Source organism: Microplitis mediator, chromosome 11 (genome assembly GCF_029852145.1).
Source record: "Microplitis mediator isolate UGA2020A chromosome 11, iyMicMedi2.1, whole genome shotgun sequence".
Taxonomy (NCBI): domain Eukaryota; kingdom Metazoa; phylum Arthropoda; class Insecta; order Hymenoptera; family Braconidae; genus Microplitis; species Microplitis mediator.
Window position 1 is genome coordinate 19,659,823 of NC_079979.1, and position 15,273 is coordinate 19,675,095.

A 15,273-nucleotide genomic window follows, 5' to 3' on the forward strand; every position below is an offset into this window, starting at 1 on the left:
AGAGAGAATTTATGAGTGCATGAGTTCGGATAAGAGTTTTTATGCACACCGCAGACCCTAGACCACAAGGGAACACATCCGGATGACAATACTTTGCTTGTACTCGACTCGTTGATGAGTGTGACGTATTACAAGAGTTAAGTGCACTTCAATCATCGTCGTGGTGTGCATAACATATACATGGATGAGTATATGTCAAGCATCATCACACCTTCGTTTGCTCTTTGGCCTATGATCTCAAATAAAACCTTTTATCCTTATTTTTAATTCATCCTCTTCATCTCTGTCACGACAAATCCAAACTTTTCTTTCACTTTACACACACCATCACACTCTCATATACTTTTATTTGCAGATGCACACCCTCGGTATCTTTAGAGGGCACGAAACTCTACTTGTCCTTTGGGATTCGCTGATGTTGTTTTTTGTTTGTAAAATTTTTTATTTTTTTATTTACTCGTGAATAAAAATTAATAAAAAATAAATCGAAATTTAGCCGCGAAAAAGTTGAATTGATCAAACGTACGTTTCATCCTTTACTCGCGTAATAAATATTTATTTGTAAGATAAAAAAATAAATTTCCATTGACTTGAAAAAAAAAAATAAATGAAAGTACATGGGATCGTATTAAAGAGTGTAGTAATAAAAAAATTTTCTAAAGAGGTACAAAGGAAAGCAGGGAGTGAAAAAAGGTCCTGGTGGTGGTGGATGACGACAGTAGGTATCGAGTTTGCAACGGATCGAAAGTTTGCCGGTGACATTATTGTTACCCCGGCAATCTGGAGTCGAATTGCGGGTCTTTAGTGCTCGTTGTCGTTCTGATGCCGTCGCTCGTCGCTTTACGTCCCGCCCTCTTTTCTTTCCTTCTCATTTTTATTATTTTACTTTAGTTTTTTTTATCCTTTTCATCCTAACACGCGTGTATATCGTATCGTACCCCAGAGTAATTTAACGCGTAAAGGGGATGACAATGGACGAGAGAGAGCACACCATGTGCCCCCGCAGTGTATTTAGCGCCCCCTTCATCCCCATGATTATCATCACCCTTAACACACATATATAAAAGTGTAATGATCGTGTTACGAGTGTGTTTGTCAAATCTCCCGGTCACAAAAAAACTGCTTAATAAAAACTTGACCGATCCTCCTTTTAAAAATTACCCTCCCGAAAATAAATAAAAATATATAAATAGATATTAAATATATCCCCTATTCTCTATTAAAAAAAAGTTATTTAATTTCCCCCGACAATAAAATTAATTATTTTTTTTATTTACTAAAATAATTCAAAAAATAAATTTTGTCTTATTTATTTTAAAAATTAAGGGAAATAGCCACTGTGAGGATCGAAAAAATAGGTGATTTTCGGGAATTTTTTTGACTGGAATAATAAAGGAATTTGGGGATCGGGTTTTTTTTGTTTTATAAAGTATACATTGAAGATAATTCTCCTAAATTTTCATTGAAAAATATCATTTTGTTACAAAGTTATAAGCATTTTTGTGGAGTAACAAAAAAATTTCCCCCACCACGGTGTCATCTCTAACTCAAAAACGTATTATCAGAAACAAAAAAACCAAACGGCGTTGTAATCTGTATGCATGTGACTATCGTTGCACATAGGGGATTTTGAAAATTTTGATTTGAAAAAAAATGGCGACATATTAAAAATTTTTTCGTTATTTTTTCTCATTTTTTTGGATTCAAACAGCCCTAAAAAATCTTAAAAATCAAAATTTTCAAAATCCCCTACGTGCGACTTTAGCTACTGAATAGACGAATACGGCAAAAAAAAAAGTTGCGAATCGGTTGATATTTATGCAAATTACAGATGCCACCAGTTCAAAAAAGTAGTTTCGAGAAAAATGCATTTAAAGTTTTTAATTGATGCAACAGTCAGTTGACGTGCTGTCACAAAAATGACTATAACTTGAAAAATATTCAGAATTTTCATATAAAACTTTAGATACATATTTTTGAACATACACTTTGATTTAATAAAAAAAAAAAATTTTTTTTTCGAAATTTCACAGTGGCTATCCCCCTTAAAATAATAAAACGGTGACTTAAATAAATATGTATATTATTATAATTTGAAACACTTATCAAACCCTAAAAATCAAACGACGATAGTAATCCTAAAGTAATTCGACCCGTGGACACAATTAATCGCTTAATTAGGTCGTTGGCTCGAACTAATCTACCAACAGCTGGCGCTTAACATCAAATCACCTGACAGATCATATGGGCAGATGACGCTTCATTTTAACCTTAGATATATATCACCCACGTCTATGGCAGTATACTAATTCCACTACTACTACTACTACTACTACTACTACTACTACTGCTGCTTTAGCCATTCAATGCTCACTACTCATCATTCTTTTTTCCCGTTTAATTTACTCTACACCCGACATACTAACATCTCTATTATCACGATCAGTCATAACATTAACCCGCCTCCTTCACTGTAATCAACACACAATTATCCTAATGGAATAAAATAATAACAAAAATATTATAAAATTAATAATATCAATAAAAAAAAAAAAAAAAAAATACATTGATCATGACCACGCACGTCAATTTGTCTCTAGATATGTGGAGCAGAAGTGGGAGCGATGCCGCCAAGGGATACTTGGGTTGTATAAATGGAAAAGTTATTAATTTATTAATAACAAAAGGGAAAATAAATATTTTTATGACATTAGTAAATTTAAAAAATAACGAATTTAGTCATCAGTAGATAAAAATATTTATTTCATAACAGGGGTGTGCAATTAGTATTTGAATTTCATAATTGTTATTTAAATTTTAAATTGAATCGAATTTCGACTGATGAAATTTAAATTTTCCGAAAAGTTTCAAACCAAATTTCGAATGGAGTATTAGTATTTTATTTTATACGAAGGCTTTTGGAAAATAGTAACAGTTCTGTCAACTGCAATCAATAAATATTAATTTTTCTAAAAAAGTGCATCCCTGTACTTTATCGAAGTCACAAAGACCGAATAAAATGAATCGAAGCCCGTATTGTATGAATAAAAACAAAGAAAAGAACATTGAAGTAAAACGGCGCCCACGTGTGGCGCCCACCCATCGCATCATATCTCCGGTCCCTCAACTCGTAAGCATTTCGTAGTCTGTTAAAACGGAAGCAATGAAGACGCGATGGAGAAAACAGTTCAACTAGACAGAGATCACACACAAAAGTTTTAAAAATAAAAAATAATAATAATAAAAGTAAATAAATAAAAAAAGGGAGAGATAAAGACGAGAGTCAATGGGTATAAGCACTAAGCACGTAACTATGAAAGGAGTCGGGGGTTACGAATCGTCGCTAGATTAAAAAGAGGCTCCCTTTTCACTTGCTCTTTTATCCTGTATACGTCATTCCATACACCAGATACAACTCTCTCTCAGTACCACCCAGTGCCTCTACTCTATACTCTCTATACCACTTTTAATACTCACTCGCACCCTGTATACATCATCATGCGAGTATCGAGCACATGTTGCAGAAAACACCAACAGCATCCACGCAGTTTTGTGCTTTAGCTTTTGCTTTTGCTTCTCTTCTCTTCTCTTCTCAATTCTTTTTCTCTTTTCTCTCTCCCTCGCTTCAGATATATACATATATATCTACACTTTATTGTATATGCTTTACCTCTATAGCTTACGATTTCCGTCTATACAATTTATATATATATATATATATTCATTGGATATCTCGCGACCGTCTGCTACTGAAAAGCAATTTGATATGGTACTACACTGGCACCCTTTGGTTCATCTCGCGAGATATTAAACCGAAAGCATATGAGTGGAGCACCAGAGATTCAAAACCAAAGCATATTGCACATAATAGGGTAGTAGGTTTTAGTACATTAATACATAATGTATACAGGTTTCATAAAATTATATAATTTTTTTTTTAAAAAATGAATATCAAGTCTATTCACAGCGTAACGATTTTTATTTTGGTCAGCTAATGGTTTTTCTTTTTTGTCTTTTTACTTTTATTTGCGAATAAATTTTTTATTTTTCCCATATTCGCGATTATTTCCAATATATTCATGGCTTACATATTTCTATGTAGTGTGCAACGCTGGATGTACGTCTATATGTCTTTATCTCTTTGTGTAGACAGTCCGCAGTCAGATTATTACGCAGAGTGCTCGCACAACCAGCGATGGAATAGTCTTTTTTTTTATTTATTTGTATATATATATATATATATATATAAGGTATATAGAGACGCGAGTTTTCCACATAGTGAGATTATATGTGAGCAATGGTTTGAGTTTTTTTCGCGAGCAGGTATGCTTCATATTTCTTGCGGCGGGAATTAATGTATGGAGGTGTGGATGCGGAAAATTTCATTTTCACAGATTTTGTTCGACTTGATGCAAATATGAATGGAGTTTATTTATTATTTACTGAAGTAATCAGTTATTTTTAATTTATTTAAAAATATAGATTTTATTTAAAACGAAAAATGCATTTGCCAGCCGATTGGAAGTGAAGTTCTTATCGAAATAACTTTGAACCTCAATGAAAATGGTGGAAATTATTACGAAAATGCATTAGCTCACTATTGAAAATTTATTTATTCATATTTTGAGGTGAAATTTTCACATAATTCATTTTATGTCAGTAAATTTTGCCATAGCAAGGAAAAAATTTATCCAAAAATACACTCGATTTTTTCTCTGCTTTTTGAGTTTCAAAATTTTTTTAATTTTTAAACTCAAAACTGCGATGATTTTTTTTCTACAGACTTGTCCAAGGGTGGGAGCAAAAAAATTGGAAAAAATTTCCTGAGTCTTTCTAATAAAATTTTTTGAACCTGTTGTATTTTTAGAACCTATTTATCAAATTCCGACATTTTGTAGCAAATTTTAACAAAAGTTGCACAATTATAACAAACACAATAATTAAATTTCTGTGAAACCAACAAAACTAAAAATCTCTATACATCTCTACAGTTAAAAAAAAAAATAACTCAAAGACTAAAGCTGAAAGTATGAAATAATATCAAAGCAATGAAATCTTTTTAAATTCCCCAGCGGGATTAAATCCACACAACAAATGTGGAAAAAATGTAAAAGTAAAAGGCGTATCGTGAAAAGTAAAGGGAGACAGTAGATACTTTAGTTCATCTCCCAGTGCTTCAACTGCTGTACAGTACTCAGTATATACTTTACTGGTGTAGTGTACCGTGTACTGTGTGGTGTGCATGTTACCACTGGGAATTCTCGATCCAATCGACGCTTATATTCCAGTACTCAGCACTCAGCTAAACGTCAGCCTCGTGCAAAACCCACGTATGTGCATTTACTACTGCGGTGCACTCATGTGAGCTACACGAAACGTTAACGCGACCGAGTAGACCGATTACAATAGTCGTTCGCCGGCCCCGTTATGCATTAGTTGCTCTCCGCCATCTATACATCAACATCATGATCATCATCTATACATCCAACACACCGAGCATCATGTCTTTGCCTTTTAATAGAGTCCAGTGGAGGCGAATTACTGGTCTGGGGCACACTCTTCATTGACCCCATGGTTCTAAGGATAATCGACTGAAAATAACCCCAAGAGACAAGAGAACACCCTCTCTCTCTGATTTTTTTTATCCCACTACATCTGTTCCCTTGAATCCACAGAAATATTTTTTTTTTAGTAAATGAAAATATCATATTGATAAATTTATTTATTTCATAAATAAATTAGGGGAAGGGGGGCAAAACGGGATACTTAACGAAAAATTTAGTTTTTAGGGACATACATATCGTAAATTGGCTTCATTTTGATTCTATTTGAAATAAATATAACGAATTTTAGACTGCCATCAGAAAAAAATTTTTATTTTCTGCGGTCAAAATGGGATACCCAAAAAAAAAGTAAATTTTTTTTTTTTTTTTTCAAGTGAATAAAATTGATGTAATAATGTCTTTCTAAATTGATGTAAGTAATAAAATTTACTCTCAACATATTTTTAAAGAAGTTTTTCCTTGTTATTTCTTTTCAAAATTTGAAATTGGCGCCAATATTATACTTTTCGCAACAAATATAAAAATGTTTTTTTTTAGCTTTTAATAGTGTAAAATGATACTAGATGTCATTTTTGACCATTTTCGAAAGTTTTTCGAGAAAAAAAAATTTTGACGAAATTTTGAGGGTATCCCATTTTGCCGGCCTATCCCGTTTTGCCCCTCCTTCCCCTAATGGTTGAAGAATTAAAACCCTTTTAAATTTTTGAGAAAATTTTCTATTGTTGAAGACGTATCCAGGAAACCAGAGTTTGTTCAGAAATTGAAATTAAACTTTTGACATCTTGATGACGTACAGTATAAGGTAAGAGACCCAGTACCCGATCAGGGAACTAGTACCCGATCACTCATGTATTTGTATATCGATATTTATCTAATTTTACTAAATATAAATATACAAATGCATGAAGTGATTGAGTACTAGTTCCCCGATCGGGTACTTGGTCTCTTACCTTATATAAAAAATTTCAATTCAACTTTTTGGCTCTCATATACGTAAAATAATTTGTAAATTTGACGTAAAATTGAGGCTGCTATCTTACATCAAATTCATATGTAATTCTACGTGTGGGAGAGAGCAAAAAATTTAAATGAATTTTTTATGTGTACTACACAGAAAAAAAGGATTTCTTGGCGCAAAAAATTTTTTCTTGTTCTAAGAAAATTTTTACTTGACCCAAGAAATTTTTTGTATTATAAAGTGAAAACAAAACTTTTCTTAGGATAAGAAAAAATTTTCTCGGAACAAGAAAAAAATTTTTCAGGCGAAAAAAAAATTCTTGAGCCAAGAAAAATTTTTGTCTTCAATTCATAATACAAAATATTTCTTGTGCCAAGAAATTCTTTTTTTCTACGTAGATGTCATCGAGATGTCAAATGTTTCATTTAAATTTTTGAGTTAAAATTTTGATCCTCTAGAAAGTTCTCATCGGTCAATTTTTGATACGTGAAATATCTGGTTTAATTTGACTGTTGGTTGAGCTCAACTGGCTATTTGGAGTAAGTAGTAAGTGGTAAAAAAAGAAATCAACTGTGAGCGACAAAAAAAAGTACCAGGAGCGCCACCGTAGCGGGATTCGAAGTAAACAAATTTTTATTGAGTGTGTGCAAGAGAGTGAAATTGAAATGAGCAGAAGCGCATAGAATAAGGCAAAAGGGGTGGATCGTACAATTACGTGTTTTGAGTGACAGATGCTCTACCACTAGTTGGAAGATTAAAACAAGTAATCAAAGTCCCGGGTCCCAGTAGCCGGCGACCCAGCGTCGAGACGGAAAAGTAGTAGTAGTAGTAGTCGGTGCATCCTCCCGCTATACTACTTTCTTTATTCTTTTATTCCACACTCAATACAGATTCACAGAGAAATTCTAAAGGACTTGGTCATTGATCGTCGTGTGCAATCACGAGTGTTCGATCAACGATAAAAACAATTTTTAAAATTAAATACTTGAGTTTTTTTTCGGCATGAAAAATTTATTTTTATACTTGACTTTATTTATATATTTTTTTATGCTTATACTTCTTGTCGTTTTAGCTGAAAAAGCGTCGTCACGGAGTTGCGAGCTTTCACATCAACGTGATATACCGCAAGCAAAACCCTACTTTTCTCGAATGGAAGGTGCGGACAGAAAGTACATTTTGAGACGGCTCCCACCGGCTTCCAAGAAAAAGTATGAGTTTATAAAAAAAATATATATATATACACATAAACTACACGTGAGACTTTGCTGTGGTTATAACACGAATATATTTTTTCATCGTAAGATGAGAAAAGTTTTATACATTTTTATACTAATACATAAATATAAAATCAATCTACTGATAAATTTATAACTCGATTATTTGAAAAAATTTTGAATAAAATAAAAATTTCGTGTTTCTCATTCCATCTACATCTAATCCGATCGGAAAATAGTAGTCGTGATCAAGGGCCAGTTCACGTTAATTAACAATACGTCATATATTTAAAAGTCCGTCAGAAAATGAGTTCAAATATCCCGCGGTCGCTCCAAAGTGCCCGTAAGCTACCGGGATAGTAAAAAAATTATTTATAAAATAACAAAGTATTATTAAATATATTTATTTTTCCATGATAAAAAGTATATATATATATATATATAAGTTTATGGTGGTTCGAATATGATTAGTCCTTCGAGACTCCCATTCTCGAGGACAGGATTGGATTTGGCGGGATATAAGAGAGGATGAGCCGTTTATCTCTGGCGTCGCTTTTCAGTTTTTTCCCATCCCCCATTTCTATTCCTCTTACTGCCATCGCTCATCTCCGGTTACTTTATCCCTTCCTTTGGGGCGTTACCAGCAGCCTCAGCCTCAGTAGTAATAGTAAAGCACACTCTCTTTCTCTCTCTCTCCCTCTCATTCGTACTCCTCGCAGCCCAAGTTCAAAAAGAGTGAAAGAGACGGAAGCAAAAAGAGTACGAGTACCTTGACTACTAATACTAACATCCGAAATAATAAGCTCCCTCATCTTCATCTCTCCCTCTCTAGTTCTTATTATATATAATATCTAACTCCTCGGAAAACCACCCCCTCTCTTCACAGACTCGCTTCTACTCGCGGAAATTTATCACGAGACCTTTGAAGACGTAAGTCTCTTTCAACATGATCTCTCGCTCCGCCGCTATACAACCGCTCTCTCTTTTACCATTTCCAATTGCATATATCCCCTTTGGCGAACTCTTATATATATATCTACTTCTATATCTATATATAAATCTCTCAAAAGGTGTAGCTTATCGATTTCAAGTAGCACTCATCACCCTTTTCCACTCACTCAACTCACTCCCAACTAACTCTCAACTCTACTGCCTACTTACTCGCCAATTTCAATCGACATTCAAATTTAAATTGGATACCACATGATATAAAACCGATTACGGCTTTGAATTACACATAGACAACAATAATTACTTGTTGGGAATTTAGGTATGGTAATCGTGAATCAAACAAATCAATTTATTAAACAAATGAAAATTATTTCCTTTTATTAAAATACGCGCTCTAGGGTATGTCTTCACTCGGAAGAGATTTAGCTTAGACTAACTTATTCTTTTAATATTATTTAATACTGAGGTCCAACAACCTCTCCTCTTTTTTTATAACAAAGATCTCTAAGTTCAAAATATATATGAGTGTAAATGAAGAAAAACATATTGCCTTGCATTTACTTGGAATCTCTCGTCGACCCAAGTACCTAAGGTCATTAAATTTGATCCATGCTAGCTTTCTTTTCCTTAAATAAACATATAGGGGAAGGGGGGCAAAACGGGATAGGCCGGCAAAATGGGATAGCCTCAAAATTTCGTCAAAATTTTTTTTTCTCGACAAACTTTTGAAAATGGTTAAAAATGACATCTAGTATCATTTTACACTATTAAAAGCTAAAAAAAAAACCTTTTTATATTTTTTGCGAAAAGTATATTATTGGCGCCAATTTCAAATTTTGAAAAGAAATAACAAGGAAAAACTTCTCTAAAAATATGTTGAGAGTAAATTTTATTACTTACATCAATTTAGAAAGACATTATTACATCAATTTTATTCACTTGAAAAAAAAAAAAAAAAAAATTTACTTTTTTTTGGGGTATCCCATTTTGCCCGCAGAAAATAAAAAATTTTTTTCTGATGGCAGTCTAAAATTCGTTATATTTATTTCAAATAGAATCAAAATGAAGCCAATTTACGATATTTATGTCCCTAAAAACTTAATTTTTCGTTAAGTATCCCGTTTTGCCCCCCCTTTCCCTAAAAAAAAATTTTATATTTTAAATGGTTTTTAAACATTCCAAAATCACTTCTGTAATTATAAATAAGCGTTACTTTGAATTTTTTTTGGTAAAATTTTTTAAAAACCAATTGTCAGTTGAAAAATATTAATGACGTTTGTTTTACGATAAAAACTATTAAAAATTTTTTTTCTTCATTTGTATCCAATAAACATGTAAAATATCATTTTTCTTCATGTAAATTACTTGCAAAAAAATTCAACTCAATCAAATTCGTTTAAAATCCAGAAATTTTTTTTTTTACCTTTTTTAGGGGGTACCCCACTTTGCCCGCAAAAATGAAAAATTTTTTTTTTCAACGGTAACTGAAAATTTCTTCTATTTACTTTAAATATCATTAAAAAAAAAAGATTTAGCGTATTTGAGTCCTCGAAAACTTGGTATTTCTTAAAGTACCCCCTTTTGCCCCTCCCTCCCCTACATATTTTGAACTCAACTTAAATATATACTACGACTTAAATGCAACACTGTTCGAAATATTATTTCGAACAGAATATTTAGTAAAGAGAAATATTAAATAAAATATATAAAAGAATAAAGATTGATTTTTGTACAGAGAATCCAACATTACTGATACTAATTATCTATCGAGGTTTAAATAAAATAAACTACTTATTCCGATCGTAGTATTTTTTATCAAGACAAATTCTGGTTATCAATAAAAATAAAAAAGTAAATCCTTGCACACTGAATGACTCCCTTGTACAATAATAATAAATCCGTAGGATTGGACACAAATTCACAGAAGCGAGAGATAAAGACGAGAGAAGGATAATCCGTCGACGAAGGAAACGTGCTCTTTCAGAGTGACTACTCGATCTGCTATTGCTCCCATCGCCACAAAGAATCAAATCAACCAGCACGAGATTGCTTGGTGTGCCTCTTTCTTTCCCCCCACCACCACCCTTATATATATATATATACAGTAGAACCTCGATAAGTTAAAATTCAAGGGAAACGTAAAAAAATTTGAGTTATCGAGTTTTTTACTTATCGAGAGTTTAAGTTAGAGAGGTTATTAAAGTAAAATTTTTAACTTAACGAGGTTTATTGATTGGAAACTTGAGTGTGAAAAAGATACATATAATTCAATAGAAATGATAGATTTTTATTTATTTATACATATATATTTACTCTTATATGAAAATTCCTACTGAGTAAAGGTCCTCCCCCTCCCCTTGATCCTTTATTTCCCCAGTTCCCAAATTTGTCGTTAATGACAAATTTAGCTATGATATATATGGCTTATATATGGTATTTATATATATATACGTATATTCCTTTGAGTAAATTTAATTCTTCGAGAAAAAGTCAGTAATTTTCTTTTGTTTCATACATTTTCGATTTTCTACATCAATTACTCTTTCAATGTTATGTAAAGAAGAGAAAATTTCGTCGTTAATGTCTTCACAACCCTCAATGAATGCTCGTTAATCGTTAAAGTGAAAATCGATTAAGCTTTTGGCGAAACCTTTTGTTTGCATACATACTTAATACGATGACTCAATGATATTACTTTAAGTTATGGAGGTCACCAAAATATTATTTTAAGTTATCAAGGGCAATGCTCAAAATAATTGTTTGAGTTATCGAGGTTTTGTACTTTAAGTAATAGAGGTTTTAAGCAGTGAAGGGAAGGGAATCAAAAAAATTTTCAAGTTACAGAGGTTTTGAACTTATCGAGGTTTGAGTTATCGAGGTTCTACTGTATATATATACTTGCTACACTTTCTTCCCACTAGACGGTGGTCTCTCTATTCAAAATCCGCGTGCCCTTGTGCCCTTTATGACTGATTGGTCTTGCTTACATCTTTATACTTGAGATAAAAATAATAATTATTATTATTGTTATTTTTTACGTGAAAATTACACCAATTGCACGTGCGTATACTCGAAACTGTAATGTATCAATCGCCGGGCAGCAAATTGCTGTTTTAAACACACGTCAGCACGCGCTGTCCGCAAAAACAATTCAACCCCAAAAATACTCGAATAAAAAAAAATAATAATTGTATTGTTAAATTTTTTTGTACGGGATCTCAAGTAATTTTTTTAATTATTTTGGGCCGGAGGGGCGAAATAGACCCCCGGGGAAAAATGGGCCATCGTAATTTTTTAATAAATAAAAAGGATGAGACAAAATGAACTTGGACAGTATTTAAATTTTTTCAACGGGCCCATTTTACCCCTTTGACTTGTAAATAATAATAATGGGATAATTTTTTAGATGATTTATATTTCCTATAATTTACCAAACATTTTTTAACATAAAAACTTAATGAATAAACAAAAATTAATTGACTGATTCAAAGTACTCCTTGCTGTCCTTGGGGTTGGGTTTAATTGTCTTGGAGTCTGGTTGCCAATTAGCGGGACAAACTTCCCCGTGTTTCTCAACAAACTGGAAGGCCTTGATAAGACGGAGTGTTTCCTCGACGCTGCGGCCAACCGGCAGATCATTGATACTCATCTGCCGCACGTATCCCTCCTTGTCGATGACAAAGAGACCACGTAGTGCGATACCCTGTTCTTCTATCAGCACGCCGTAGTTCCGGGATATTTGTTTGTGGAAGTCGCTCAGCAGTGGGTAATCCAAGCTCCCGAGACCGCCTTGCTTACGGGGAGTGTTTATCCAGGCCAAGTGACTGAACTGAGAGTCTGTTGATACCCCAATTACTTCGGCATTTAGGGACTTGAATTCTGATAGTTTTTCATTGAATGCTATCAGCTCAGTTGGGCAAACGAATGTGCTGGAAATATTATTTTAAAATTTAGTATTTTATTTAAAAAATTCAAATATTCAAAATTAAAAAGCGCGCGTAATTTAAAAATTGTTATAAGTGATACTTACAAATCAAGTGGATAAAAAAATAAAACGAGATATTTTCCACGATAATCGGATAATTTTATTTCTTTAAATTCACCATCGACGACAGCAGTACCGGAAAAATCCGGCGCACGTTTTTGTACCTGCGCGTAACCTGATAGCAGCCTCGATGTCATTGAAAAATTACGTTGGCTATTAATTAAATTGACTGATTTTATTTCAGCCAACGATCCAACAGATGATGAAATCTATTTTTCAAATAAAATAAAATTTAAAAAACAATTTATTTACCAACTAAAATTTAATTATTTTTCAGTAAAAAAAAAATGATAATGAAGTTAACAGGCAACTAATTTTCGGATTTTTTTTTCAACGAATCGATTACAAAAAAAATGAAAATAAAAAAATTCACATGTAGAAAATTTAAAAAACTACAAGTGCAATTTTTTAAAATAGTTTTTTTTTATAATTTATTGTTTAAAAAAAAACCAAAAAATTATTGGATGTCGGTTGACTAGAGTATCGTAAAAAAAAAAATTTGAAATACTTACCAAAGTTTTTAATTTGGGACAGAGATTTATCAATAATCGTGACATTTTTATGTGCAATATTAAATATTCACGAGTTAGGTTATATAATAAAATTTATGACAACAAGACACTTTATTAAAATTATCACTACTGCTTTTAAATTTCTGATAAATGCCAATAATATTTATCGATTATTATTATTATTATTTATTAAAAATAGGAATGTCAGCGAATTGGTTGTAGAAGAAAAACTTATACGGCTTTTTCACTCGAGTTTTATTTATTTGTCTCGAATGTTCACCCCGGGGTGGAAATTTCAAGATGCACCGCGTTGATAAATTTATCGCTTATGCTTGCAGTCGATAACTTGAGAAAACGTATTATCGACTCGCAGTAAGTCATTTTTGAAAATAATCCAAAATGGCGCCATAGAATTCAAAAAATTATTTGAATTCTCACGAGACATTTTAAATGTATTTAAAAAAAATTTGAAAATGTCAAAAAAAAATTTTATCACACCCAAAGTAATTAATTTATGAATTACTTTTATTACTTGCGCGGGAAATTTAAAAATTTGAAAAATAAATTACTAGAAATTGTGGAAAAATTGAAAATCGTACGTCAAAATGAAATGGCGGCAAAATATGATAGAAAAATAATTAAAATATTTAAAAAAAAACAGTTAAGTGTTTGAACAAACCTTGGCGGGGAAATAATATGCAGAAGGGTGTCCTAATACACTTGGAGATTTAATTTAAATTGCTCCAAGTGTATCGCAGCTAAACAAACGTCACTTAACTGCTATTCCCCCACCAGACGATGCCAGATGATTTTGCTCAGGAACTGGGAAGTTCTCAGCAATCAGCCATCAGCAACACTTTACACTAGCACTGAACACTTAACACTTAACTACACCACAATACTTTGCATTTCCGAATGTACTTTTATTTTTAATGATCCTGAAGTTAACAGACAATTAATAATTTTCGGATTTTCATTTTTCAATAAATCAATTGCGAAAAAATAATATAAAAATATGCACATGTAGAAAATTTTAAAAACTACAGGTGCAATTTTTTTTTTAATATTTTATCGTCTAAAAAAAAATCCATAAATTATTAGACGTATGCTAAATTCAGTATCATTATTTTTAATGATCCTGAAGTTAACAGACAATTAATAATTTTCGGATTTTTATTTTCAACAAATGAATTAAAAAAAAAAAAATTTGAAAAATTGCACATGTATATAATTTAAAAAACTAGAGGTGCAATTATTTAAATATTTTTTTTTTGTAATTTATTCTTTTAAAAAAAATCCATAAATTATTAGACGTCGGCTAACTTCGGTGAAATTATTTTTAATCGATTATTTAAACATAATTATATTCATTTAATGTAAATTTTTGAATAGACATCAGGTATCAGTTCTAAAACTTTAGAATCATCACCACAAATCACTAGACACTACAAATCACACAACAAATTGAACCACTTTCACTAAAACTTGAACACAATTAATTATTTAAATAAGAAAGACTAATTTTAATGAATGTGAATGTAGCAGACATCAGACAAATTTAAAATTATAAATTAATAGAGTAAGTAATTAGAAAAAAAATATTTTGAAAAAATGCACTTATTAATTTTTTAATTTTGTAAATGCGCCTTTTTTTTAATTTCATTTTATTAATTATTTACTCCATTTATTTATAATTTTAAATTTGTCTGATGTCTGCTACATTCACATTCATTAATTTTAAATTAATTACTCATAAATATTATAAAAAATTCACATTAATGTAATAACAGTCACCAATTACTTGCACTCACTCTCACTTAGTCTTTTGTTTCAACGACTGACTAAATAAACCTACAGCGCCGTCAGCCCACGCGCGGACGATCCTCAAGTTAACAGAAACTGAGCAATGTTCGGATTTTTTTTTCAACAAGTCAATAACAAAAAAAAAAAACAAAAATAAAAATATGCACATGTAGAAAATAAAAAAAAATATAAGTGCAATTTTCCAAATATTTTTTTTTTTTAATTT

The 15,273-nt window shown here is 31.7% G+C and overlaps 1 protein-coding gene across 1 annotated transcript; it reads right to left on the minus strand.

Moving 5' to 3' along the window:
• Positions 1 to 12,082: 12,082 nt before the first annotated feature.
• On the minus strand, positions 12,083 to 13,536 carry LOC130677984 (peroxiredoxin-2-like). The gene is made up of 3 exons (XM_057484927.1): positions 13,245 to 13,536; positions 12,718 to 12,941; positions 12,083 to 12,616 (listed from the first exon to the last, which is right to left on the minus strand). Exons 1-3 carry the CDS (start codon positions 13,287 to 13,289, stop codon positions 12,160 to 12,162), a joined length of 726 nt encoding a protein of 241 aa, XP_057340910.1. The 5' UTR covers positions 13,290 to 13,536; the 3' UTR covers positions 12,083 to 12,159.
• Positions 13,537 to 15,273: the final 1,737 nt, after the last annotated feature.